The sequence below is a fragment of the Indicator indicator genome, chromosome 14 (genome assembly GCF_027791375.1).
Source record: "Indicator indicator isolate 239-I01 chromosome 14, UM_Iind_1.1, whole genome shotgun sequence".
Lineage (NCBI taxonomy): Eukaryota > Metazoa > Chordata > Aves > Piciformes > Indicatoridae > Indicator > Indicator indicator.
This window is the reverse complement of record NC_072023.1, coordinates 21508365-21536067: the sequence shown is the minus strand read 5'-3', so window position 1 is coordinate 21536067 and position 27703 is coordinate 21508365. Positions and strand designations below refer to the sequence as shown.

Sequence of the window (27703 nt, the reverse complement as noted above, 5' to 3'; positions counted from 1 at the left end):
AAACGGGATATGTGAGAATCTTGTTCTTAAGCACTGCATTGCACTAGAGTTTTTCTTATTTTTCAACACTCAAATCCCAAGAGGAACAATTTTTGGTATTTTTGGTAGATCTGAAAGCCCTCAGCTTCCTGTGATGTGTAATTTCAATGTATACCATTGGAGTAAGCATACTGATTTTCATTAGATATATCTCAAACTCACCCAGGCAGTTTTGAAAAATTTTACAGGCAAACAGCTCCATTCTTTCCTGGTATGCACAATCAGCACAATGAAGGGGAGAGAAGGCTACTTTCCTCTCACCTACTGTGTAATTGTAGAGATTATTGCTGAAATGACCCTTCAAAGCAGAAACAAAAGTAGAGTTGTTGGGAAGGAATGACATGGGAATAACATGTTCACCACCCCCTAATTTGATAGCTGTGTCATTTACAATTATAGTAATTACAAAACACAAAGAAACCTAAATGCTTTTTCCTCTTTTAGCCAGTCACAACTCCACAGAATTATTCATTCTATTCATTCAACATAATTTCAATTGATAGTCTGGTTTAAATAAATTAAAAAAAAAAAAAGAAAAGAAAGAAAGAAAGACTAGGCCTGAAATTCCTTCTGAAATATAAAATTTCAAAATCTCAGAACATTCACTCAGCCTGCTTTTCCTTTTTCTTTGGAAGGTCATGAATATTTGGTAGAGTAAGCTAGCTCTTGGGGTTACCTACTTAGAAAGTAGTAGGATTTTAAAACTGTCAACTGATTCTTAATAGATAATACTATCAATTAGTTGAAGTAGCTGAGAAGTAACAGTAAGACTTTGAGAGGCTGTTTCCTGCTCCACAAAAAAACCAAACCAAAACAAACAAAAAAAAAAAATTTAACTTACCAATTTTGTGAAAAATGTTCATAAACTGAACAATGAACCCAACTTGATTCCCTTTGCTGCTGGAATGCAACTAAATTCAAGACTGATTTCAAAAGAGTACTTCTGAACTTGGAAGTATGTACCAAGATTTGCACCTGCAGTGTCATGCTAATATGCCAAGAGTACCTCATATTATTGCAAAGGTTATGGTATTAGGGAAATGTAAGGGAAATGTAAATAAAGAGATTAAAGAAATCTGACCAGTAAATCTCTGACAAAACATTTCTAGCTTGGAAAATAGCATTTTCTCAAAAGAAAGCTTTTCTCAGAGGTGAATATGAGTTCTAAAAAAGTCTTAACATTCTCATGCCTAGGATTTAATTTATAGAGGAAGGACAAAAAATAAACTCTTTGAAGAAGCCAGTAGCCTTGAGGTATTTGCCTGGGTCATTAAAGCTTGTTCAAATCCAGTTGGTCACTAAGGCATTCTTCTCTGGGTCAACAAAGATAAGGATAGAGAGTGGCTTCTTCCTCTATTCAGATGTTTGTTTAAAAAAGAAATTGTTAAAAATTAAAAAATCAAATATTTAAAAAATACTATTCCTCCTTTCTGACCCATTATATCTCATTCTGATAAAAAACCAAAAGAAAACCAACCAAACAACAACAAAACCCCCCAAAACAACAACAACAAAAAACCCACAAACCAGATGTTCCATTCAAGCTGGTTGTGGTTATGTTAAGGGGAAAAAAAATTATCAGTTTTTGTTAATCCTAGGTATTACTTAGGAATCTTGATTTTTTTACTGATCTAGGGCAAAATAAAAAGACTCTGGATTTAATCCTCTCTGTAAATTTCCTATCTGTTTTCTCTTCCAGAATTGTTGTTGTCATTGTATGGTTGCTTCTCTGTTTCATAATTTAATTCTGTATGTTTAGTTTGAACTGAAGACTAAGAAAAAGAGAACTCATTTTACCATATACAGTATACATATTCCTTTCATCTGCTTCAAGAAGTATGAAGAAGTTTCTCATGCTTTTGGGCAAGACCGTGTCAAAGTTCCTTGCCAGATCAAAGAGTTATAGCTAATTTCTGAAATTTTAGCACTCCAGTTTTTCTCTAAAAATGTACTAACTAAGCATTACTTTGCAGTTGAAAATGATCTCTCTTATTTGAATTTTCTAGAATTCTCTAGTATTTGTAATTATAGTAGTTATTTCACAGTATCATTCCAATGTAGAATTATGACTCCTTGGGCCATAAGATAATGAGGGGCTTTATAGCTTAGCAGCTTTGAATTTCCAGTGAATTTAACCTCAACTTTGAATTTCTGAGGCTTATAATGTCAGGTTTGGGGATAATTACATTATTTTTACACTCTATTTTGTCCTCATTTTTCGGATATATCCAGTCTAAACAGTAACTAATGCTACATACATTTGAAAATGAACATGGTAATAATGATGGTAGCTGACAATTTGTCCAGTAGGCAAGCTTCTACATGCACATTTCTCACTCTTATCAGGTAGTTGACATTAGATAGTGGACCTAAATCAATGCCAATAAAGTCATTGATGGTGCACCTGTATCAATAACTCTTTTTAGATGCAAAAGGCAGCTCAAAATGTGTTTGCAAACCTATGTGCCCACTTTCCATTTCTTCACATCAAAAAAAATGTGTTTGTCTCCTGGGATGAATAGTTTAGTAATCCAGAGCTAATTAACAAATCTGAAATCCATCATCTGGGACAGTCTGGGAGTTCTCGTGTCCCCCACAATGGCCATGGCTCTGACTTCACCAATTCTAATGATACAATTTATTTTGAACTGGTGTTTCCAAATCAGAGCAAACAAAGAGTACATCTTGCTGGTGAGGGGAGCCTCTCATGTGAATTCAGTTCAAAAGGTTGATTTTGGTTAGAGTAACTTGAACAGTCCTTAAATAGCAGTGTCCTCTTCTGCTGTGATAAGACCAGAATTTTATTTTAACTCTGCTAATAAACAAAAGCTGGGAACCTGTCTAATTCCAGGGATTTCCATCTGCCCTAGTTTTGCATGAGAATGTAAATAAATAAATAAATAAATAAATAAAGAAATAAATAAATAAGGGTCAGAGAGCAACCCCTCTTTATGCACATTCTGATGTTCTTGATGCTGAAACTGCTACATGGAAGCCATTGTCTATTGCTGGGATCATTACATAATCTTTAAAAAGGTCAGCATCACTACCCTCACCTTACAAATGGAAAAACTGGCAGGCAGAACAGGAAGTGATCTGTCTAAATTCATCTGCAGAGAGAGAGGAATCTGCCTGTTCAGAAAAGGTTATAATTATCATGCTCAGGATGCTAGCTCCTTCCTTTTCTGAATGGATCCTGCACACTCTCCTGGTGGGATTTTTTTGGCTGTTTTTGTTTGGTTGGGTTTTGTGTGGGTTGATTTTTTTGTTTGTTTTTTGGTTTTTGGGGGTGTGATTTTTTCCTAAAATGCTATATCTCTTAACTGTTTCATTCACTTCCATGGCCTCTGTTATTGTTCCATTTGGGTGTCCAAAAGCAGACATGGTCCTGAAGAATGTTAGCTGGGGAAAGTGGTGCCTCATAAACACAGCCCATATTTTCCAGTTGTCAGTGCCTCTCCACATCTTTCTAAAAATACCTCCTGTGTTTGCAGGCTGGCCTTAGTCCAAAGAGTGACTTATTGATGGAAGATACATAAGTTGCTCACTTATTTAGAAGTGTGGAAATTAGACTACTCTATGTACAAGGCATAAATATGTGACTAGTTTTTAAAACAAATCCAATTTATTTTTTCTTAGGAGGTATCATCTCCATACTATCAAAGTGGTTTACTGTCTTTGGTTTTGCTCACAGTCCTATCCTCTGCTTTAACATGTGAAATGTCTTCTGTCCAGCAAAGATATATTGCTTTACTTGCTGTTTCTCCAGGTAGGGACTTTAAGCAGCCCCACCTGCTGATTCTTTATCCTCCTGGACAGTTTTTAGCCTCATCTGTACTGGGTGCAAATGAGTTGAAATAATGAGCTCAGGAAATGTTTCTATTAAACATGTTAGGAGTGCCTCTGAGGTCTGTGTTACTTCTTGTACTTGTCTATCAAGCTTTGCCAGGGGAAAAAAAAATCCACTGTATGGATTTTAATTTTTTTTATTATTATTTTTAAAGCCCCCTATAGTTTTAGAGCTCAATAGGAAAGTGATTAGCAGTAATGAGAGCTCAAAAGGGTAATTTAGTCTTCATGTTCATTCAGTTTTCAGCGACTCCTCTCCATTCTAACAAGTGTCAATTAGTTCAAATAATGATGTAAACCTCTGTCAACAAAGAAATGTTTGAAGAGATGCCACTCATTTATTAAAGGTCATCCAAGTACACATCACAAAAAAAAAAAAAACAACTTTGAATCACCATTGATCACTTTCATATTCTCAGCAGTGACCTGAATGTGAAAGCCTTCATATCACATAACTACTTTCCCCTCTGAGTGCTATCTTGCTCACATTGCAACTCCTTTTCTGCCTCCTTTCCCCTGCAAATCTACCTACAACTGCAAAAGAAACTTTAGAAAATGTTTTTGGTTTTGTCTTTAATCTTCTTGAGCTGTGTTCTCACAATAAAATGTTAGCACTAATGTGAATAGCTTGAGAGGTGAAAAAGAAAACAGCCCTGAGTTAGTTTTACACTGTGTTAACTACAAAAATGACTTTTTCAGATGATTTAGCAACAATTTATTTGTTTGCAATTCAAAAGGTACTTTTTTACATCAATGTTGTAAACTCATGCTGGGATCAAAAAGTCCATCTGGATTTCCTGGTACCTACTTCGCTCTCTCAGCTCTTTTGATTGAGCAGTGCCTGGAACCATCACAATAAAAATAGTCAGTAAAAGATGAGATGTTGAATGTAAAAAAATTTCTGACCTCACTAATCATTAAGATGTGGACAAATTTAAGAGTGAGTCCAGTGCACTGTATCTTCATTTAGTCAGGTACTATATTTTGATTTTGAGTGGATTGCTTATGACTAGAATTTACACCTGAACTTCCTGATTTGATTTAAGTTCTCTAGACTGAATTGTGTTGACCTGTGAAATGATGCTGGTTTTCATCTGCAGACCATAGACATGCCTGTTTCTGATGAGACTTTCTTGTACATGTACTGCTCAGGCGGGTTCTTCAGAATCTTTCATCTGTTCAAATACTGTTTGCAGCACATGTGGTATAAACTATCCCACTCAAACTCTGGAGTCTCTGAGATCATATTCCCTTTTCCCTACTACCTACACATCACCAAGGACCCTTCATGGTTGCAGTAGGCTGCTGTGAGTTTTTCTTTTCGTGGAATAAAAGCATACCACCTTCCACCTTATACAGTGTGTTGACACTTCACAATCTCTGACATCCATCCTCAAAATTAAATCTTGAGGTAGAAATAATGTGTTGCCCTTCTTTTACACCTAGCTTAAATGGCAACCCCTGTCACAAGGAGTCAGTGGTAAAGCATGGAGCTGTCCTAGAATGTCTTGACAACATAAGTTGTGTCATGATCCCTGCAACTGCCCAGATACCACTATAGCAGTGAGGTCATCACTACATAGCCTCTACTGATTTAGCCAGATTTGTAGTAGCCATATAAAGATCAAAGGGTTCTTCTCACTTGCTTGTCTTTGAAGGTATCCAGTAACATGTTCTTTCATGTCATTTCAATAAACCCCATTCACCTCATCTCCAGTACTGATGCAGTATTTCTTTCTGTGTGCTACAGGCGGCTCATTCATGGAACTGTGCTGCTTAGCATGACATTGCACAGCACGCTTCCAACAACCATGATCACCCCAGGCATCTGCAGTACTGATACACCAACCTCTGTGACCTTGCAGGTAAGAAAGTGAGAAAGCAAAAGGAAGAAAGGGTTGATTTCTAAGAAAGTGCAAGAGAAAAGGCTGTTCCCACAGCTCATCAGGTGATGTAAATTGAAAATACTGTGTCTGTTACAGCCACTCAAAGAGATCATGTTGACCTTAATGGATGAAAGTCTGTAATTCTGCACAGTGGCAAATATGTATCAGATTTTCTGTATCACCACCTCTGAGGGCTAGACAGGGGATTTTTGTAGGGTAATTTTTGTTGTTAGAGTTTTGGTTCCAAAAATACTTGTGGCACAAATTAATTACTTCTTACCTTACTTAGAGCTGCCTTTTCAAATCTGAACATTTATTTTGGGTACTGTTGAATAGCATGCCATTGTAAATGTAACACACAGCTTGCAATTAAACTGAGTAGCAGGAAGGCTCTGTAAAAGAAGTGCCTACAAGCAATTGCCAGTAGGTATCAGTATAGCTCTCCCTCCATGACTGCATGCTGAGCACCCACTCATTCTGAGCAGTATGGTGCTCCCAGTATTGAAAATGCATTAGATCTGTATGGTAGTTGTATTGCCTTTCCAGTTTAGCAACTGAGTATTTTCGAGGGTAAAACAGTTTGTTTTGTCTATTTAAAAAGTTGAATATTAGCAAATGATGTGTAAAAGCAGATGCTACAGATAAATGAAGCTGGCCTAATAATAGGCTATTTTTAATAGAAAAGCAAATGAGGATTTTCTAATTTGAGGAGTTCAGTCAAAGAGGATTCCTTAAAATAGCTCCACCTATTAATAATAAAGGGAACTTGAGAAAGTAAATGGCTATCAATTTATAATGTCTCTCTGCTAAAAGAAATGGAACAGGAGGATCTCTCATTCCTCCCTCCCCCCCTCTCCTTTTCTGTTATTCCTATGTATGTGACTATCATGAGTTGTGAACGTGTTGGAAATGTCACAAAGACAGCTTTTCTGATGTGGTCAACAAGGCATTTACATTTTGTAGTGAATAACTGCTAACCTTTAGAAGAATTATGCATTTAAATTGCACGTATTTTTTAAATTATAGACAAGAGTTTATGATGTGCAATAATAAGCTTAATTTTGAAGAATAGCTTGAATTTTCAGCAAAGTCTGTACTAAGACTATCAAGCACCTCAAGATTTCTAGTTTTGGTTGAGTCATTTCTTTCTCTGTGTCCTAAAAATATTATCCTAAATTTCTGACGTGTATACATAAGTCTAAAGAATGAAAACATTGGTAGATACTGTACAATATATGTGAAATTCAACATCCAGAAGTGAAATCAGGAATCACTTTTCCATCTTCTGCACTGGAAAGCTGCACATCAGAATTATCCCAATTTCACCCCCTACCCCAAAAAAAAAAGTCTATGTTAATGAATGATTTCCACTTAAGAATCATCTCATTAAAAACAGGGGGGGAAAGGAAACAAAAGAAAAAGTTAGTTCAGCCCTGTGTTTATGCAGTTCTAATAAAATTGAAATACAGTGGATGAAATTCTCTAAGGAAAGTCAGTAACAAATCTCTTGCTGATTTTTGTGGCCTGAATTTATCACCAACACATTTAAGTAATATATTGCATCCAGTGAACATCCTCAAAGAATCATACCCTTTCCTTTCTCATATTTTATATGCTTCCTCTACAAATCCAAGAAATACTTATTGACAGATGTATTTGAGAATACATATTGCTAAAAAGTCCTTTCTTTTTTTTTTCCTGTTTTTTCATTCTTTTATAAAGATTGACTTTCCAGAAACTAATTTGGAGTTCATTAAACCTAAACCTGAAGAAAGAAGAGATGATCTTGAAGAGCCAGCTGAAGACTGCCTGAAGCATATTGCAAGATTTTCACAGAGACATTCTCTCTTGCTGTAAGTTGTACCCAGCTAGCCCTGCTGACTCTTGGCTTGCTGTACTTATCTATCGATCACAATTAAATGTATCCAATTCTTTAAAACCAAAATTTTCCTCTGAAGGAGCCTTGATTGATTTGAGAAGTAACACCTCTAAATGAGAGAACAGATCACAGCAAAGCCTAAATAAGCCCCTGGAGGTGGCAGTCTGTTTTGCTAGTTTAGAAATAGATTGGTTTTTCCATTTCTTTTACTATATCTTTTTATGTCTTTGAAGCAAGAAACTAAATTTTGATTCAAAATAAGATTTTCAGGTGATACAATAAGTCTATACCAGTATTAGCAAGAAAATCTTTGGGCTCTGTGAAAATCAGCCTTTTATTTTGGTAATAATACAATCAGATTTCACATATAGTAGTTAAATACTGTATGGTCATTAAAACAATTTGGGTCAAGTTACAAGCAAGGAAAGTAGTGTGGGAAGTTGTAGATAAAGACAAAGAGAAAAACCACACTATGTAAACTGATTAGTATGCTTAGCTGTATGTAAGTTGTATTACCAGTTAGAATTGTGTACTGTATAAAATAATTTTGGATATTATCTGAGTGGAACTGGGAATACAAATGCTTTTAGAAAGCCATTATACCAGCCAGAGTTGTGCAAATTAATCCTCCATCAAAAGCTGTCTTGTATATGTAAGAATAATTTTTATAAAATCAGGATGCTGGTGGACAAGGTGAAGGCACCATCAAAACCATCAAAACAATATTTGAACGAGCAACATTCAATGAAATGAGTGGATCAACTGTCAACAAATGGAAGAGACTACTTCCAAAGACAGTAGGCAGCAACCTTTTAAAACCTGCTGTCACAAAGCTGTGATGGTAAACACAATCAGATTTAAGAAGGCTATACACAAATTCAGGGATAACAGGTTCATGAGTAGGTATTACAAAGGTCAGGCAAGGACAGACCCTATAACATCCCCAATACAACAATTTTGGGTTCTGTGAGAATATGAAGGGAGGAGAGCATTGAAAGTCACCAGGCTGGAGTTAAGGCTTTGATAAATTCAGTAACAGGTTCTTGGAGGAAATAGAATGCTAGCCCTGGGATTTTTTCCTCACAGTTTGTTGGTTTTTATTATCCCATCTTACAGACAAAGTCGGTCTGCCAAATGAAGGGTAGCATATTTGGGGTTTGTATGAAGGAATACTGTTTTAAAGTACTTTCTGACCAAGAGAAAACTATCAGCCTCTAACTTTTCTTGTATCTTTGCCAGAGGAGTTCTTTTTACCTTCCTCAGTCATTTTTCATTAAAAAGTTTATAACAATGTGTTGGTATCCAAACACATTATTACCATCATACCTGAAGATCTCATCCTTCCTTTCTTTATGTGTCAAGACAAAGAGAGGAATCTAGATAGATGTTTCTCCACCCCCTCCAGTGGCAATATGTCTGTATGATGATGCTTCAGGCTTACAAGCCTCAAATATAATTTTGAAAGAAATGATTGCCTGTGGTTAGAAGACACAAGAAACCTTTCTCAGGCTGTTGGGATCTGTGTGTTCATTCTACTGAAAACAAAGGGGATATGTGAATGGACAGAGAAGGTTCTCAACTCTGGTAGAAAAAGAAGAAATAATAGTTAAAAACAGGCAGCTGCATCATTGTCCTTGTTATAGGCTGCTGAATCCAGTCGTGTTACGAATGAAAGGCTGATGTGGCTCTGTGTCCCCAGGTTCAGCCATTACAGAGGTGGACTTGTGTTTTCCTGATAAGAATATCAACTCAGGCAGAAAGCAGTACTTTACCAGCCAGCACACATGCAAACTTGCAACACTGCCACAACATGGACAGCACAGCAACCTGATTCTGTTCTTTCTCTCTCCCTGATCAGGATCAGTGTCAGCTGGTGGAATTATCTAAATGTGCATACAAATACATATTTTTACATATAGTATCAAAATACTGATTGCTCCAATAGTTGTGCTTAGACAGTCTATCCAGTAGCTGGCCTCAGATCTTCCTGCTCTCCCCAGCTGCTGACACACAGACATACAAGCCCCCAAGGTTTACAACCACACTCTGTTTCCATTGCTGGTGCTTCCTCTTACACACACTTGAGTTTCTCCAGCTGCCGATTCAGACTTGGTCTTCCCAGTAGCTGACTCTTGACCCTTCTCTGTGGTCAATATCTCCTGGATGTTGATTAGTGAAGGGATCAATGGGACTGAAAGAAATGAACTTCACCATATGGCTCTTGTGCTCCTCACAGCCCTACACAGTGTGCTGCTGTGTGATCTTTGGCAGCGCCTCCAAAGCAGACAAGAGAGGGGGGACCAAGAGAATTCACTAGTTATCACCAGCTGCTTTGATTGACTTCTGAAAACATTTCAGATTTGAACCTTCAATTCCTTTTAGCATTACTGTGTTTGATATACAAGCTCCAGAAAACTAACCTTCAGAGACAATGGCTGGTTTTTGAACATGATAAAACATGCATCCCAGTCTAAGAATCAGAGTATGGTTTGAAGCTAGGAAGTTAATAGTCTTGTTCCTATCATTTCTTTCCTTCAATTCATTGTTTTCCTTCTACCTTACTTATTCTTTTCTATCAGCTTCCCTTTTTCTTCTCCTTTTTGCCACTTGCCTAGTCAGAATTTCATTTGCCTACCAGTCATCTCAGGTGTCATTGCTGTAAGTTGTGGTTAGAAAGGTTACTTCCAGTTTGGTGAATAGTGGAACAGGTCTAAAAAAAAAGTGAGATGATGCTGTATATTTTTCTAGACTGCCCATGAAAGAGAAACTAGCAAGTGAGACTCAGTGCCAGGGGACAGAAATTTGCATTTGCTGGCTTTGTATGTATTTCCACTTTTTGCCTTTTGTCTTGTTCTGCTTTAGTAAGTACTGAGCATGAAGAACAAAAACAGCTCAGAAGCATTTACATTCATTTTTTCCTATTTTCCCCACATAAAAAAAAAAGTAATAAAAAGAACAGCTAACAAAGCTTTCACAGAAAGATTTCATTTAGCTGAAGGGACTAATGAAAACTTTAAACCCAAAACCTATTGCATTATTTAAGTTCTAAGATATTTTATTTTTATTTGTTTGAGTAGAGGGCTATGTATTTTAGTGTAGCTCTTATATGGAGGAAAATTTAGATACAACTCTACCTAGAAAACATAGAGGCTCTATGCATGCAAAATACCCTCTATCTTAAATGTCTTATTACATATATATGTAAACTTTTCTTACAACTAAGGATCTTTAAAATAAATAAATAAAAAACCCCCACAACACTCAACCTTTACTTTCATCTCTGATCTTTAAAACATGGAAAAAGAAAATGGCATTGCCTCTGGAGTAATGTCAGAAGGAGAAACCTGTTATTTAGAAAACCTGATACAAGGACTGATTTCTTATCTCACCTTGCAAGCTCAGTAGAGGCTTTAGCTGCTTTAATCTGAACCACAGATTGTCTAGTTTGCAGGATGCTGTTTGAAAGCTTAAATCTCTGTTTAAAGTCAGAGCATAAAAGGAGTCCTTTAGCTGAACTGTCCTGCAGAATACCATCCAAATGCATAAGATAATCAGACAGTCAATGAGGTCTTCGGCCTTTGCATGACTTCTTCATACAAAGACATTGTCACAAAGGACATACTATGAATTCCGAGGTTGTTTCTTGAAACAGCTACCAAAATGATGATTTTCTTGAAATTATTATTGAAAGTCATGACAGAATTTGTTTCACGATTAATCTTCTGCATATATTTATGAGCTTATTCTCCTAAAGAAACAAACATTCATTCTTGTGACAGTAAAAAAACATGCCCATGTTTTGTACTGCCACACTTGTTCCTAAATGCTTGACACTTCAAAATTGGAAGGAATAAAAGTTCTCTAGAGCATACAAGGTCAAAGGAACTCATTGCTATGAGCTGTGAAAGTTAGACCACAGCTAAGATTTTTTTTTTTTTTTTTTTGGCTAAGAATGTCCCAAAACTTTGCAAATAGAAGGAAGACCTTGCAAAGAATGTAAACACTTGGATTTTGAGCCCCACTTACACATTATGAAGTTCTTGACTGAATGAGCTATTTACTTACTACTTTCTACAATGTTTCTTGCACCTGGAATATCTAGGTGTGTTTAAAGTCAGAATTAGGTTATCATATTGTGTAGATGGATCACCAGTTTGATCAAGTGTGACCAAGAAAACTGATATTCCTCTTGAGTTTGGTAATGATTTGTGTGAACTGGAGATCAGTGTGTTCTCTCAAAGCTTGCTTTTGAAGGCTCTGGTATCAAGTTAAGAAGATTATCTGAGCTTGTCTCTCATGAGGAATTTCTTTTTCTGTTTTCTGATTATATCAAAACCTAGGATTTAATATGCATGAGGCAAAGACATCTGAACTGTTGAGAAATCACAGGATATACAGCAAAAGTTATTCTGAGCCGTTTCTCAGTGTGTGGTGATTGGCATTGTTTAGATATCTAATATCTCTATGAGGAACTTGGTACTGCATCCTTTTTTTTTCCCATGAAACATGGCATGCTAGACCTTGCAAACAGAGGTGGAAGCTGTTGGGATCTTTCCCTTTCCCAAACTCATACAAGTGCCAGGGATAATGACACTGCATGTGTGCTCATACTCTCATATTCTTGTGTATATGCACAGATGTACCCAAGCCTTATGTTGAATGCAAACACACTAAAAGCAGACACATCTGCATTAATCAACCAAACCAAGGGCAGGATTGAAAGCTATGGCTAGCAGTGTTGTGTGTCTAGTTGTTGCAGTAGTTAGAGATGACATGTAGAAGGTCAATGAAACAATAATTTACCTGGTGATAAGTGCATCTTGTTTGTTGGAAAACTCCAGTAAAAGCAACCAGCCAACATCAACAATAGATAGGGGAGAAGAGAAATGAGAGCGCTTGGGAAGTGAAATAATCACAAACATGTGTCTTTTGACACTTCATTTTTATATGACCTGAGGCTGACAGATCCAGAGTGTATATATCACTTTTGTTATAAAAGCTGGTCTGCGGAAAATGATATCCTACCTCAAGGAAATGCACATACTTAGCTGAAAAGCAGTGTACTGTGTGGCTTGGGCCCTCTGTACAATAAAGTTTGTTGCTACACAAAGCTTCAGGTGGTTTTAATTTCAAACAGAATTTCTAATCTTCTCTTCCAGACTCTCAGAGCAGCAGAGAAGAATATTATGGTTTTATCGTTGTTATTGCAATAATCAAAATTGCTCCCTTCCTCTGGTCCTGGGCAGTGCACCCAGCTGGGATCGAACCACTGTGTCAGAACTGTACGCAGTGTTGAGGAGATGGAGATTTTCCAACCCTCTGGAGGCATTAGGGCTTCTGACTTTCAGGTAAGGGAAAACTACAATAAACAGAAAATAACAACAAATGGAATGATCACGTGCCAGTTAATGAGGTGCTTCAGTTTGCTCAGTACAGCATCATGCTTTTGTTCACTGACTGTGTTTTGATTATTCTCCCTGTGTCCACATGAAAAGGTGTAGCTGCAGCTCTTGCGATGACCTAGCCTTTGGACATGCTTGCCCTGCCTTCTTGGCTGAGAAGGTTTTCTGTTTCTCAGGATAATGAAAAGAGCATTTCATTGTCTGTAGCAAATTCAGTCAGTTTCTGTTAACAAGTGATCAAATACTTAGCAATTCCATAGCACTCCTCTATCTTCAAACTACTGTACAGATATGATCTGACTAATGGGAGATAAGTAGAAGTGAAATATGCTTCTGGATTACGACACCATGTAAATACCTACAGTCATATCCATAACCTATCTTTCTGAAGTAGATAGGATGAAACTTTGAAGTCAGGTCCATGCATTGTGAATAAATTCTGTTGTGACACCTTATTTTCCACCCCAGCTTCTTACACTGAGGGCTGACTCTTTGTTGGAAGGCTTTCTTGATCCTGGAGATAATCTTACTGATGATGTAATAGCAGGTGTTATGGGACAGAATCTGTGTCAGCAGTTACATTTCCTTCAAAAACTTGGGAGGCATTTTGTGTTAGGTGACCTAACTGTGAAACCATTCAATGTTAAGTAATTTTTATTTTATCAAGCCCTTGCTTGTCTGGGCAAACACAAGCTATACCAGTTTTGCAATCTCAGCTCCATGTGGTACCTTTAGAAAAAAACTACCCTATCTAAGGCTTTTCTTGAGAAGAGAATGTGCACATTCACTTCCACAGTATTCAATACATAGCTATTCAATAATATAAAACTTACTGACTACTTTTACTTCCCTCTGGGTGTGGTTTCCTAAGACCATGTCTCACGTTTGTATCTAAACTATGAGCAGTTTCACATATTTGCATAAATGTCTTCTTTACATTTAATAGGAACAATGGAAGCAAAGGTCCTGAAAGATCAGGTTCTGGAGCATGCTAGCATTGTCTGATTTGCCATTATTAAATTATTAGAATCAATTTCCATTTTATAAAAGAAGCATGGCGAAAGGAGTCTGTGGGGAGTGTGTTGTCTTCCATACCTCAGAGCAGCAAGAGATTTTGAGATGGTTTGTCAGAGCACGCTGAGCTTGTCAAATTTATGTGTGACATTTCTGCAAATGGAGAGCTTCATTGTTGTTTGAAGATGCAGCTCTGCACCAGGGTGTGCTGCAGAATATCAGTCCTGTCAGGTACTTCACAGGATATTTAATATGACTCAGCCTGTCACAGAGCTTCTCAGTGCGTAGTGGATGCGGTGTACACGCTTTTCATTATGGCTACCAAAAAGATTGCTGCCATGAAAAGGCAGGGAGATGTCATCACTTTGTCTCTCCTGATGCCACTGTTGGGAGTGGCTGACATCTGCAGTCATGCCAAAGAACAAGAATTTCTGATCAGTATCTTAGCTGGTTTGTTCGTTTAGTTTCTTCTCACAGAAGATAATATCAATCTGGTTGGTTTTTTTTTTTTTTTTTTGCTTCATGCCAACAGTACAGAAAGAAGTTCTGGATCACAGTATAAATCTTCTTTAACAAAAAAGTCTATCCTTTACATATTCACAATATTTTGTAGGCACACGAACAACTGGCAAGCTAACCTGCAGAAACAGAGGGATTACATTTCCTTAAAGATGTCTTATTTCAGAGATGTTTAGGCCACAAGATTTAACTTCTGAGACACATGTATATGCAAACTGAGAGAGTGGGTTGAAGGATATAAATGGATTTCTGAGGTTTCTTCTCTGGCTCTCTTTTTCTCAGATTTCAATAATTTTGAGAAGTAAAGTAGCACTGGTTAGGATCCAACTTTTCTTCACTGACTTTGGATTGTAGGCTCTGTAACTGAGCTGTTTTTGAAGGTTCATTCAACTCTATCCTGTATTACATTTGGCACGGACAATTCATCAACTCAGTTCCTCACTTCTATTATCCACAAAACAGCTCTCTGATTTCCTGTGATTACTGAGACACAGCTGAAAGAGCCAAGTTCATATAAAACATGAGCAGAATATAAAATAAATGCTCTTTATATATTCATATCTGTTTTAAGGACTTCTGTTACCATCACTATCAAGTCATAGGTAAGTAAAATAAATTAGATTTGATCTTTGTCTCCACATATTGTTAACATAATGCAAGAACCCAGGAGTAGCTGCATTAAATCAGCCTAAAAATTGGTGTAGTGCATCCTATCTCCAAGGGCAACCAGGGACAGATACCTAGATAAGAAGACAATGAGAATGGGCCAAACATAATGACTTTGTGCTACACCCTCAACCTCCAGTAATCTGCAGTTCACAGACTCCCTGAAACAGAATGTTTTAAAGAGCCCTTTTGCATTTTTCTTCTATGATTTTTTTTCCAAATAAAAATGGATTTCACATAAACATTCAGTTTTCAGAACATTCTAGAGCAAGGACAGCCACAGTCCAGCTCAATGTTGTATCATTTCTATGTACAATTTACCACGTTGTTAGCAATACCATAAAAGAGACCAACAGTTTCCAATCCCTCTGAATTTTGGATGCTTCCTTTGTTGTAACTTCAGTTTACAGTGTCTTGGAAGAGGTACTTAAAAATGTTGTCACTTTTGCAAGCCTTGGGCTGGGGACTCTTCAGTTATCCTTCACAGAGAGAGTGGTTGGCCATTGGAATGTGCTGCCGAGGGAGGTGGTGGAGTCACCATCCCTGGAGGTGTTCAAGAGGGGATTGGACGTGGCACTTGGTGCCATGGTTTAGATAGGCATGAGGTGTAGGGTGACAGGTTGGACTCGATGATCCTTGAGCTCTCTTCCAACCTTCTTGATTCTATTCTATTCTATTCTCAGAGATAGTGAAAATGCAGCAACTGTTTGGATGATTAAGCTGGAGATCAAATTTGCAAGCCTGCTCCCGCAAGCAAGACCCAACACACAGACAGGAGGGAAAGTAACACCAAAAAAACGTGTTTTGAGAGAGTTTAAATAGTACAATGTACATCAACCTTAGCCTATTTCACAGAAAAGCACAGCAGAAGCAGCAGCAGAAGCCAGCACTAAAACCACCCCACCCACCCCCTCCCCAAGCCTGCAGCCAGCCCAGCATAAAAGGCCAACACTCCAAAAACAGAAACTGGAAGCAGCAACTGGAAATAGGAAGCCTCTCATGTTGCAATCTGAACTCTGAGCTCCATGATACTTTGCTCCAGCCAGAACTTTTGTTTTAAAGCTGGCATGACATTGGCATGTTACTGAATACTCACCAGCAGATTCAACTGAACCCATGACACGAGGAGATAAAGAAATGCAAACGACTGGAGGTGCTTCCTCATTGCCTGAGTTGGAAAACAACATCACAGAGCTTAGGGAGAGCTACCATGTCTCAGATCATGCCCCATTATCACATATCTGAGTTAGAACTCTCTTTGCAACTTTCTGACTCTTCTAAATAGTTTTGTTCACTACACAGTTAAATGTACAATTTAGTAGGTGTTCCTGTTCTGTAGGCACCTCTCTCTTGCTTATGCTTTTCCACTTTGCAGGCACAACTCGAGGGAGCCAAATTATAACATACTCATTTTTGCAGTGGAAAGGAAGAACCTTCATAAATTGGAAAAACAATCATGGTACATTTCACAGATAAACTCAGTGTCACTCTTGCATCCTGTACTTGCAGCAAGTGCATTGACTCTTAAAACCTCAGAAGCCAACACTTAAACAATTTTAAGAAAAACCAACATAAAAAAAATCTTTAATCAATAAAGACAGGATGGAGAAGATGGCAGGGGGAAGCGTAGAATAAGATTTTGCACTCTTACCTCTAATTTCAGGGAAGGATGGTTATAAGCTATTGCCTAAAAATATTTTTTTCCTGAGGCAGAAGGTATAGAGCTGGTCCCTCCTACTCAGCACCGCTTATTGATGCCCTGTGCACTTTACCATTGACTTACTGAATTTGGTAAAAAGCCAAGCTTTAGTGAAGTGAGAATTTCTATGACTGTATCTACATTGCATGGCACACTAGGCAGGTTAATGAGATCAGTACACTTGTTTAATCAAAGAATTTTCCTGATGACAGAAAGAAACCAAAGTCAGTGTTAGAAATGCCGTCATTTATGATGTGTTGCTAACACACCAATGTTTTGTGTACACATAGAACAACTCTACTTAAAATTGTCAGGTTATCTTGCTATTCAAATTGTTGAAAATGAAAGCCCAAATATCTTAATTAACCCAACTAGCAGAATGTTTGCTCCAAATTTGTTTTTCTGGAACATGTAGAGTACACTTGCAGCCCTATGAGGGATTATGGCTAGGAATCAGGAAATTGAACTAGAATTAGGAAACAGCCAGAAGAAAAGAAATGCAATTTTTCAGCATTGTTCATGGCTGCAACCATTCTGAACAGGGAACTGATGTAGGTTGTGGAGGTGAAGACATAACCTCCTGCTAAATTCTAACTCTGTCAGGGCAAGAACATGTTAAAATGACATTTCTTTATAACCATGTGCCAAATGAGAGGACTTTTAAATGTCATTAAGGTGTCAGAGAGGTTTTATACTAAATTTTCTGTGTGGGCAGGTAGAGAAAGGGAAGGTGTGACACCTTCTGCCTCTCCTTGACCAGAAAAGATTCCCTTTCAGCTGTAGCATCACTCAGCCTTTGCTGTCATGGTACTGTCAATTTTTACATTATGTAGCAGAGTAGCTGTTGAGTTTCATAAGTTATGATATATACCAACACATGCAAAACTCAGTTTGTAATGAGAAATTATAACATGATAGCTTGAAGCTAGACATTTTTTTTTTTTTACACCTTTGATAGCCAAAAATATTTAGAATTCTGTGGTCAAATTGCCATTGTTTTAATAAAAGCAGAATTTAAACTGTTCCCTCAGAGTCCACAATGGAATGCCTAACAGAGTATTTATAAAACAGATAAAGTTAGAGAAAATCTTGCCTGTTTACATCTTGGTTTGAAAGGCTATACTTGTGCATCAATGTGGACAGCAAACATGGGCTTATGCAAAGAAATAAAATAAAGACAAAGTAACAGTCTATAATTAACCTGATAGTTTGTACAGGGCACACTACTGGTAAAGCTTTGAAACTGCTTTGTAGTAATGTATGTGAAATTGAGTGAACATTTATGTGGGGCTGTGTGCATTGTTAGAAATAGACAAGTCTTCATTTTAAACATGAGAATGTTGTTAATTCCTTTTTATTTTACCCACTGTCTTTAACCATTTTTAGTTTTCTTGGACATAAGGATGAAAGTACTACAACAGACAGCTGTAGCAGGACAATGAAAACTGGACAGCTGTGTAGGATATGGCATGTTTTCTGTACATAAATGGGCAAGCTAATCAGGAGGCCAAATCTGTAAATAATCAAATTTTCCATGTTTTATTATTTTGTTTTAATGCAACAGAGAACAAAGCTTCTATGGGTTGGGAAGAACCTTCTGACAGGTTGGACTTGGATGATCCTTGAGGTCTTTTCCAACCTTATTAATTCTGTGATTCTGTGCATGTGGGAAAATCGTGGAACAGATGCTCTTAGAAGCTATACTAAGGCAGACAGAGGTCAGGGAGGTGATTTGAGACAGCCAGCATGGCTTTACTCAGGGCAAGTCCTACCTGTAGTGATAAGATGAAGGGCAGTGGTTTTAAACTAGAGAAGAGTAGATTTAGAGGGGATATTAGGAAGACGTTCTTTACTATGAGGCTGGTGAAACAGTGGAGCAGGTTGCCCAGGAAGGTGGTAGAGGCCGCAAGGAGGCATTCAAGGTCAGGCTTGATGGGGCTTTGGGCAACCTGATCTAGTTGGGGATGCCCCTGCTTACTATAGGAGGGTAGGACTAGATGACCTCTAGAGGTCCCTTTTAACCAGTGCATTCTGTGAATCCAGATCACAGAGGTTTCAAATGGGAAACTGTTTTTTGTAAATTCCTTCTTCCCACACCTGTTCTCTCCTAGGATATGACTCACCATATGGTCTCTGTGACATCCTAACCATATTACTAGTTGTTTTAGTCAGAATTTCTTGTAGAAAAATCTATATGAGGATTAAAGCATATTACTAAAGTATATTTTCTCTGAGTAAATTCTACAGGTCTGTCAGTCAATCATCCAAATCAACAGCTAATGTATCAGACCATGAGCTTTGCAATGAGGGGGGTGGGGAGGGTTTACATGTCTTACCATAACAAGAAGTATATAAATTACTCTTTCTAACTGAAAATGTTAAACATCTAGTATCTTTTTTTACTGATGGTATTCATTATCTTTCTGTACTTTTAGTCCTCACCATTTTCTAATATTCATACACTTATACAGTGTTTTCTTTAGAAGCCCTCAAAGGAATGAAATACATCCCCAAAAGAAAGCAAATAATCCCTGCTAAGGCTCCATGTGTGCTAAAAGTAAAGGAAATCCTTAATCACTATTTTTAAAGCTTCTTCTCTCTTCATGTCTAATTATTATTAAAATATTAATCTGATGCCCCAAACTTATCTATTCTTTTAAACAGTTCTTCCATACCTTCTCTTCTTCCTGGGTTGTACCCATCAATAACATGATATCCTTTACTAATTAGAGGGATTTTTTATCTTGAATTGGTATCTTCATTTCAGTCGCTTTGCTGCTTCAGTCTTCCTTTTTCTACCAGACTTAATAGCATGCATTTCATGGGACTGGTGGAGTTCCTTTTAAAAAATGCAACAGAACTTACCTGTGAGGGGAATTGCAGAAATATGTGGCATGTTATTAGCTTTTGCCTTAAAAAGATGGTTTGTGAAAGGCCATGATGTTCTCTGCGGAGATCATCACATGCTAGGAGATTTAGTGAATTGTATACTTCCATTTACCTGAAAAATATCTTCCAACACAGGGTTATTTGAGACTTTGCAATAAAGCTAGGATAATAAAGCTGTTAAAAATGAAATGCACATTTATTTTTTCATTTACAGTCAAGTCACCATTGGCAGGTGCTCAAATCCGAAGAGAATTTCACAAATGCCCAGGATACCTGAGCAGCACTTAGTTTTCTTAGTTTCTGAATCTGATTTAGCTAAAAGATACAGCTAGACAAATAGCTCTGTACTGGCTATCTATATGAAAAGAATGAAAGAATGGAAGTTGTTCTTACTTCTAAAGCAAATTGTAATCTACACCCATCCAGCTCAAAATTCAACTTTTACTAAAACTATCTCAAAGTGTCAAGGGACCTACAGCTGCTTAGACAGGGGTTATAAAATGGTTTGCTGTCAGTCACTGGCATCATGCAGGGAGGGAAGAAGAAAACAGGGAAAAGGATGTCGAGATTAAATATCAAAGGAAATCCATTTCATAACTTAAAGAGAATCCAGATTGCAAGATGAGCTTTGAAGGGGAAGTCCTGAATAGTGTGACCTATTGTTAAGGACTAGACTCCCCAGCTCTCATTGTTTATTTTTCAGTGATGTCTCTGAGTGTGCAAGCCTGAAACAAACTTAGAAATCACAGTCTCTGTTGTGGAGTACTCATTACCTGAAGTGAGAACAACTAAAATTGCCCAAAAGCAAAAAGCTACAATATATTAAAACACAGTCAGGCAAAGAAATGAGTAACACTGTAGTTCTATTCACTTAATTATGTATTGATCAGTATGTTGTTTGTTGAGGAAAAAATATACAACTAGAAGTAATTAGAAACCTGGATGAAAATTACCATTTTAAAACTAGGCAAAAAAGTCATACAAAGGCTTTTTGTTTTAAGCTTCTTTATTTTCTAACTAAATTCTCTGAGATATTTGTGGCAAACATAAAACATCCAGGAAAGAGGAGTGCCTGAATCTCCTGCCTCTCTGAAGCCATTATCAGAGGCCAAATGTCAGGAACCTAACAATCTGTCGTTCAAATCCTTTGTAAAACTGATCTGATATAGATGAGCTCTGACACAGAGGAGCTGTTTTTTCTTAGAAGAGTGACTGTAAAGATTGAATTTCTTGTGATACAGTCTCACTTCTCTGCTTCCAGGGTTTTCAGTGTGTATATATAATTATATATTCGTTGTGGCAAGCTCTGGAAAACAGCTGTCCTCTAATATCCAAACTATGAAGCTGTCTTCCTAGGCCTAAACTGATTTCTCTTTCCTGAGTTGCAGAGCCAGAAAATCAATTAATTGTGTCCTAGTAATTTATGGATTACTAAAATCAGGTTTGATGCAACACTCAAAAGTTTGCAAGATTATTCACTGGGAAAAAAAACCCTTTAGCCCTAATTAATTATCAGACAAGAAGTTGACATAGTTTTAAGGTATGTGAAGGATAGGATTTTTTTACCAGATCTCCTTGTAGACCTTACCCTATTATAGAATTGTTTCAGGTGGAAAAGACCTCCAAGATTATCCAGTCCAACCATCAACCCCCACTAAACCATGTCCTCAAGTGCCATGGCCACACCTTTATTGAACACCTCCAGGGATAAGGACTCCACCACCTCCCTGGGCAGCCTCCCCCAATGCCTGACCACTCCCGCAGCAAGGAACTCTCCTAATCTCCAACTCAAATATCCCCTGGCACAACTCCAGGCCATTTCCTCTCATTCTATCACCTGATACTAGAGAGAAGAGACCAACCACCACCTCACTCCAATCTCCCTTCGGGAAGCTGCAGGGAGCAATGAGATCTCCCCACAGCTTCCTTCTCTCCAGGCCAAACAACCCCAGTTCCCTCAGCTGCTCCTCATCAGCCCTGCCCTCCAGACTTTTCACCAGCTTTGCCACCCTTCTTTGGACACACTCAAGCAACACAGTATCCTTCTTGGATATTGAGGGGCCCAAAACCAAACCAAATATTGAAGGTGCAGCCTTGAATTGTGCTTTATTTCATGAAGTGTTGATGGGATTGTTCTTTTTTCATGAAGGCAAAGCAAACCATGAACTGCAGTTGTGCATTATGAAAGATTTACAGAAAATAAAGTTATTTTTAAATCCCCTCCTTTCACCACCACCTCCTCTTTCCCACCATATCTGCCCCTTTTTGCCCTCAAATCTCAAAGCAGCTGGGCTCTATTGGAGTCTCCTCCCACCCCAGGTGTGGCCACTTTGCCCTCTCTGCCCACTCCATTTTTTAATCCCCCCAGGAAGGGCAGAAGCCCCAAGCTGAGCCCATCTGGGCTGAGGATCCTCCTCCTCTCATCACTGGTGAGTACCCAGGGTGCACACCCTGTGATCTGGGGGGGGAACAAAGGCTGGGGGGCCTGGTGGCCCCCCAGTTAGGTAGGTAGGAAGAAGGTTGATGGCTATTCCAATATCATCCATGTGTGTTGGCTGGGTCTCCTTACTGAGTCTGAGCTCCTTTGTGTGGTGTCTTGGCTGGTTGAGAGTCTCTGGGACAGGTGCAAAAATGGTGGTGCTCTTTTTCTAGTTTTACAAAAACCAAGAAATGATGCTAAGAAGCTGCAGCCCCTCTGAGTTTCTGAATAAGGGAAGGCTCCATTTCACAGGAGAGGAAATCTCCATTGTTTTTCAAGAAATGTGAATATCATTTGTACCTTAGTACATTCTTCTGAAACTGGGAGAAAGGCTGCCTCTGTGTGGCATTACTATTATTGGCTTTTCTTGAGTAAACTGGTGCATGTAGGTGTGAATAGTATAAGTGTGGTGTAATACTAGGTGATTTCGGAAGTATTTGTTGCTGTTTTAGTGTTTCTGAGGATGTTTAATGTTTTCACATAAATGTAAAAAATAAACCAAGTAGAATTAAATAGTCTTCTGTTGTACCTGTGGCCCTGACTAACAATGAAATTCAATAGAGCTACAAATATTACAACTGGAGCTTAACAAGTTATCAGGTCGTTAAAAGAATGTGTTAACTGCCCATTCTTTCAAAAAAAATCAACTCAGCCTCAAGCTGGCTGCAAGATTTACAAGCTGAAAGAAACAGTTTAAGAACCAGTTACAACTAATGACCAAAGCCTCATTCAAGAACTTGGACTGACAAGAGACATGTTTCCTGAAGCAAACTCACCTGTAGATGTTTTACCACAATGCCTGTGCAATTGAGCTCCTCATCATTTTAATGGCATCACCTGGAGATACAGTTGCAAAATTAAATATAACCCCAGCTGTGACTTACAGCAAATTAATTCTGAACAAACATGAGCTGTTGAATTTTCTGGAAATGTTGTATTTAAAACTATTTTATTGTTCTGCTTTTAGCTGAAAAGAAAGAGTCAGTTTCTCTCATCATAGTGTTGCATACATTCAAATGTTGGCTGCTAGTAAGGACAAGCAACAACTAAGTAATAACATTTTTCTGCTTGACTTGGTGTCTGTAGAGAGTGTATTTCACTGTTCAGTAACCTGTTGAACTAGGCAAGAAGGGAAAATAAAAGGCTAATTTCCATTTTATCTTCACATGCTTGGCACACAAGCCTTTGCAGCAATTGCATAATTAGAAGATAGGCTGATATGAAAGAGATTATTTTGGATTTTTAACATGCAATTCTCCTTTAAATCTGTTTTGTTCTAAATAACCATGTGAATATTCAAGTGACAACTTAATATTTTTAATAGGCTGCCTAGAATAAACCAACAAGAGAATAACTAAATCATTGTAAAATAGGCTAATTTGGGGCTAACATAATAATTTTTAAATAATATATACTTTCTCTCTCCATCAAGGCCCTCTCAGCACTTACACAAACAAACTGTATTAAAAATGTCATCAAATATGTACCATAACAGACACACAAAATAATACAACCAGACCTGAGCTGCATTAATAAGAGAGAGTTTGAAGGGGCTGCAAGTGGAGAAAATGTTGTGTGAATTTTAATTGTTACATTGAAATATCACTCTTTTTCTTTTTTCTACGAAAAATGTTTTGACCACCTTGTTTTATCCAACCCTCTTTCCTTGTTTTATTGTTGCTGCTACACTGTGTTTTCCTCTTTCATTATGTTTACAGTTAGAGCTCCATCACAAAATCTCTGTTATGCTTACAGTTATTCTGGTTTCAACCAGAATCTATTGAGAATGTATCTTTATGCCAAATACTCAAACATTTTCCAATCAGAAATGGCTGTTATCACTGACTTCAAACCTTTCTGGAGTCTTATTGGGGGAAATTTTCCTTTAGACAAACTGAAGAAGTTTTCCTTTTCAAAGTTATTTCTGTTTAATAAATACTTGTATGTACTAGGCTACAAACCAGAATAGCTGACATTGAAATAAATTATTTAAAATGAACCATTTTTTTTGTGGGGGAAATGTCAAGCTTTTGTGTTGTTGCTCAGAACAGAAGTCTTCAAATGACTATTGAAAGTCCCCATGGCACAAAAATTTCCTATTTTGGGTAAGTAAGGGCAGGAAGAGAAGATCCATATTTTGCTTCCTGTTTCAGGTAATTATAAACCACAACAGCTCACATTAAAAAAGGTATTTCAAGATGAGTGTCGTTTTTTCTTTCCCTTGTATGACACTGGAACAGTTAATCCAATTAAGTTATCTGCTATGTGTTTCTTCAATCTTGTTACAGTAAAGCAAATTAATAGGTTTTGTTTGGTTTGTTGGTTTGGGTTGGGTTTTTGTCCCTATATTGAGAGAAAAATCTATTTTTCTAACATTTTATATCAGGAGAGCTGTAGTGGTTCACTAACTCTTAATGGTATCTATTTATTTTGCCCTAGTTTTCCAGATCAAGATATTCGCAGAACAGCAGTCCAACAAATAGAAAATATGTCAAATGATGAATTGCTAGAATACCTCCCACAGCTGGTTCAGGTAAGGAAGAAACTGATAGTCAAGGAAGTCTTCTGTCCACATCAATAACTTCATTAAATACTCTTGATCTTTCAGTTTGATTGATACATTGTGAGCAAAATAAATAAGAAAGGCCAGTCAGCTGATGCAGTGATTGAATTAGCAACAGGGCTGAGGTACAGACTGTTTTCCAGTCAAGAAAATGTAACTTTTGGCATGCTGATTGCACTTTTCTGGATACTGCAAGAAGGTATTTTCAAGTAGAAAGAAAACAAATGAATACCTCTGAACAACAGAAAGTCTATGACCATCAAGGTGAGGGCTTGTGGAGTCAGGACTTCGCAGCATTCAAGGAAGCAAACAGTGTTTAAACAAGTCAGTTTTCTTAATACCACATGCATGGGGAAAATCATTGTCAGCATGGAGTAACCAAGGCAGTTTGAGTGTCTCTTTACATTGCATGCCACTGGAAATTAATGTTTTACAAGTTATGGGCCCACTGCTTCCAAAGTAAACACTTTTCAGTTGAGTTGGTCCTGTATTGTGGTTAAGGAAGACCCTTTGAAAACTTTATCCTCTTAATTTGTAACACATGGATGGTGTGGTATTCCGTGTTTCAGTGACCCTCAGTGAGGATTGTGTGTTTTAAAACATTGTTATATAAATGTATGACCTATATCTAGATAAATATATTTACATGTGTATACATAAATATTTATGTAATCTACTACCGTGGAGCAGTGGCACCTGCACAGCTTTACAGCACTCACACAGCAGGACACTTATCTGACTTTTTTCACCTACAGCTTCTGTTTCACAAATAAGTTTATTTTGCAAACCAAATAATCAGACAAAAATTTAAATGCAACAATAACCATTTTAATTAAGAGAAGAAAACTTGCATATTTGCATGTATGTTAATGCTCCAGAATCAGAATGATATCTGTCTTGCAGATGGTAGCAGACAGTTGTGTCCTGAAGTTCCTTTGCTTGGGTTTTCCCTGTATGTTGGATTGCCTCATTCAAACTAAGGACTAGGTCTTCTCTGATTTATATTGTCAAAAAGAAAACACAAAGCAGCATACAAGTGATTCTGATTATTAATTTATCTGTTTAGGTGCTCAAATTTGAGTGGAATCTTGAAAGCCCTCTTGTGAAACTCCTGCTGAACCGTTCTCTTCAGAGCATCCAAGTAGCTCATCAGCTTTATTGGTAAGATCATTTCCCATTACTACCATAGTCTATTTCTGTTACAGTGAACTTCATCCATGATTCTGTTGGTGACAGACACTTTTTGTTTAAAATCAACAGAAAATCGAGGGGTTTGCTCCTTTTTTGTTCTTCTTTCAGTACAAAAAGTGCAAAACCCCCACTTATCTTGATCTTCATCCTGCCCATGGTGAGAGGGAGAGAGAGAAGTTTTGTTCACTCGGATTTTTGCGCATTTTCTGGTTTGAGCCAAAAACAGGTTTCCTCAAAATTTGGAAACTCCAAGCAGTATTGCCTTACTTATAAAGGATTGTGCTTTTGTGGTTTCTCTGACCTCCAGAAGTTGCCAAACTTCTCGTGTGAATCTCTTACCCCTTTGCATACCAGCCTAACTTGTGATGGTTGAGTTTCCAATAGTTCTCTTTCATGATTATGTGGACAGTAACTGTCATTCATCATCTACCTCTACAATAGAAGAACTTGTGTCATTATATTGTTGTATGCAGTAGTCATTCTGCTTGCTGTGCTGCTGCATCAAAGCTCTCTGAATAGGAATGTGGCTTTCTGCAGTCTGAACCACTACCCTGTGAGCTGGAAGGCAAACTGTAGTATGGGGTTGGGTTTTTCTCGTTTAATAATGATAGATGAACCAAGCTTTCATTTACAGCTGAACTGGTTCAGACCCCATAAAGCAAAAGCTTTCCTCCCTGCAAAGGAAAGACAACTCCTAATGTAATCATTTGCTTGATGAAGTGTGAGGCTGTAAAGAGCATAGATCATGCTTTCATACCTGTGTGATCTCTGGAAGTGTTAGTGGGGATAAAACAGAGTTATGAATGTGTTTGTTTTAATGAAACGAGTAGGGTAACAATAACATGCCTAATGGGCACATCTGTCAAATAAATAGGAACCACAGTTAGCAAACCATTTTTCTGAAAGTGCCTGAAATATGCTTGAGATTTCTACTATTTCATATTAAATTTAGTCATACTGGAGAGAGTTCTTAAATATGCTGATTTAGTAGTTTTCCTGTGCAATTAGACATTAGACTTCTAGAGTTCCATGGACAGTGGGGACATCATTTGTTTGCCTGTGTTTTAACTCCTCTCTTCTTAGAAAGTAAGTACTATTCACTGCAATATTAGAGGTCTTCCTTCTCTTTACTTTGCAATGTAGACCTATGTAGATCTCCATTTTTCCCCAAGTTTTGCTTGTGCAGTGTAATATAATTTTGGGGTGATAGGGAGCAGATACTCTATCCTGAACTACAGATATCTTTATCTGGCACAGTACAGTTTAATGCAGCAAAATACACTTCTATGTAGCTTAATCTATAGCATAATTATGCATACAGCAAATAGAATATTGCTCAATGTTCACTGTATTCTCTGCCTTTAAGCTGGTAGCAGTCCTTTTCATGCTGGATACTTCCTTTATTTTGACTTTTGTGATGGTTTGATACTGTCTTTTTAATTTTTCTTTGCAAAGTTCAAGCACAGAAAGCTAAAGAGTGTACATAAGTCACTACTGGGTGTTAGAAAGCAAAATAATGATTGTTCTAAACACTTCCATTGGATAGAAAGAAATGTTTAAGAACCAGTACTCAAAGTTGGGGCAGTCTGCAGTTGGAGTGGGGAGTTAGCTTACTTGCTGGGCTGTCT

The 27703-nt window shown here is 37.6% G+C and overlaps 1 protein-coding gene across 1 annotated transcript in view; it reads left to right on the top strand.

Annotated features, from left to right (window-relative positions):
• PIK3C2G (phosphatidylinositol-4-phosphate 3-kinase catalytic subunit type 2 gamma) overlaps positions 1-27703 on the top strand; it is a 188945-nt gene that overhangs the window by 56331 nt on the left and 104911 nt on the right. The window contains exons 14-18 of the mRNA XM_054386727.1: positions 5639-5753; positions 7497-7627; positions 12813-13001; positions 24761-24854; positions 25951-26045. Of these exons, the coding sequence (XP_054242702.1) occupies positions 5639-5753; positions 7497-7627; positions 12813-13001; positions 24761-24854; positions 25951-26045 (624 nt within the window). The remainder of the gene's footprint in view (positions 1-5638; positions 5754-7496; positions 7628-12812; positions 13002-24760; positions 24855-25950; positions 26046-27703) is intronic.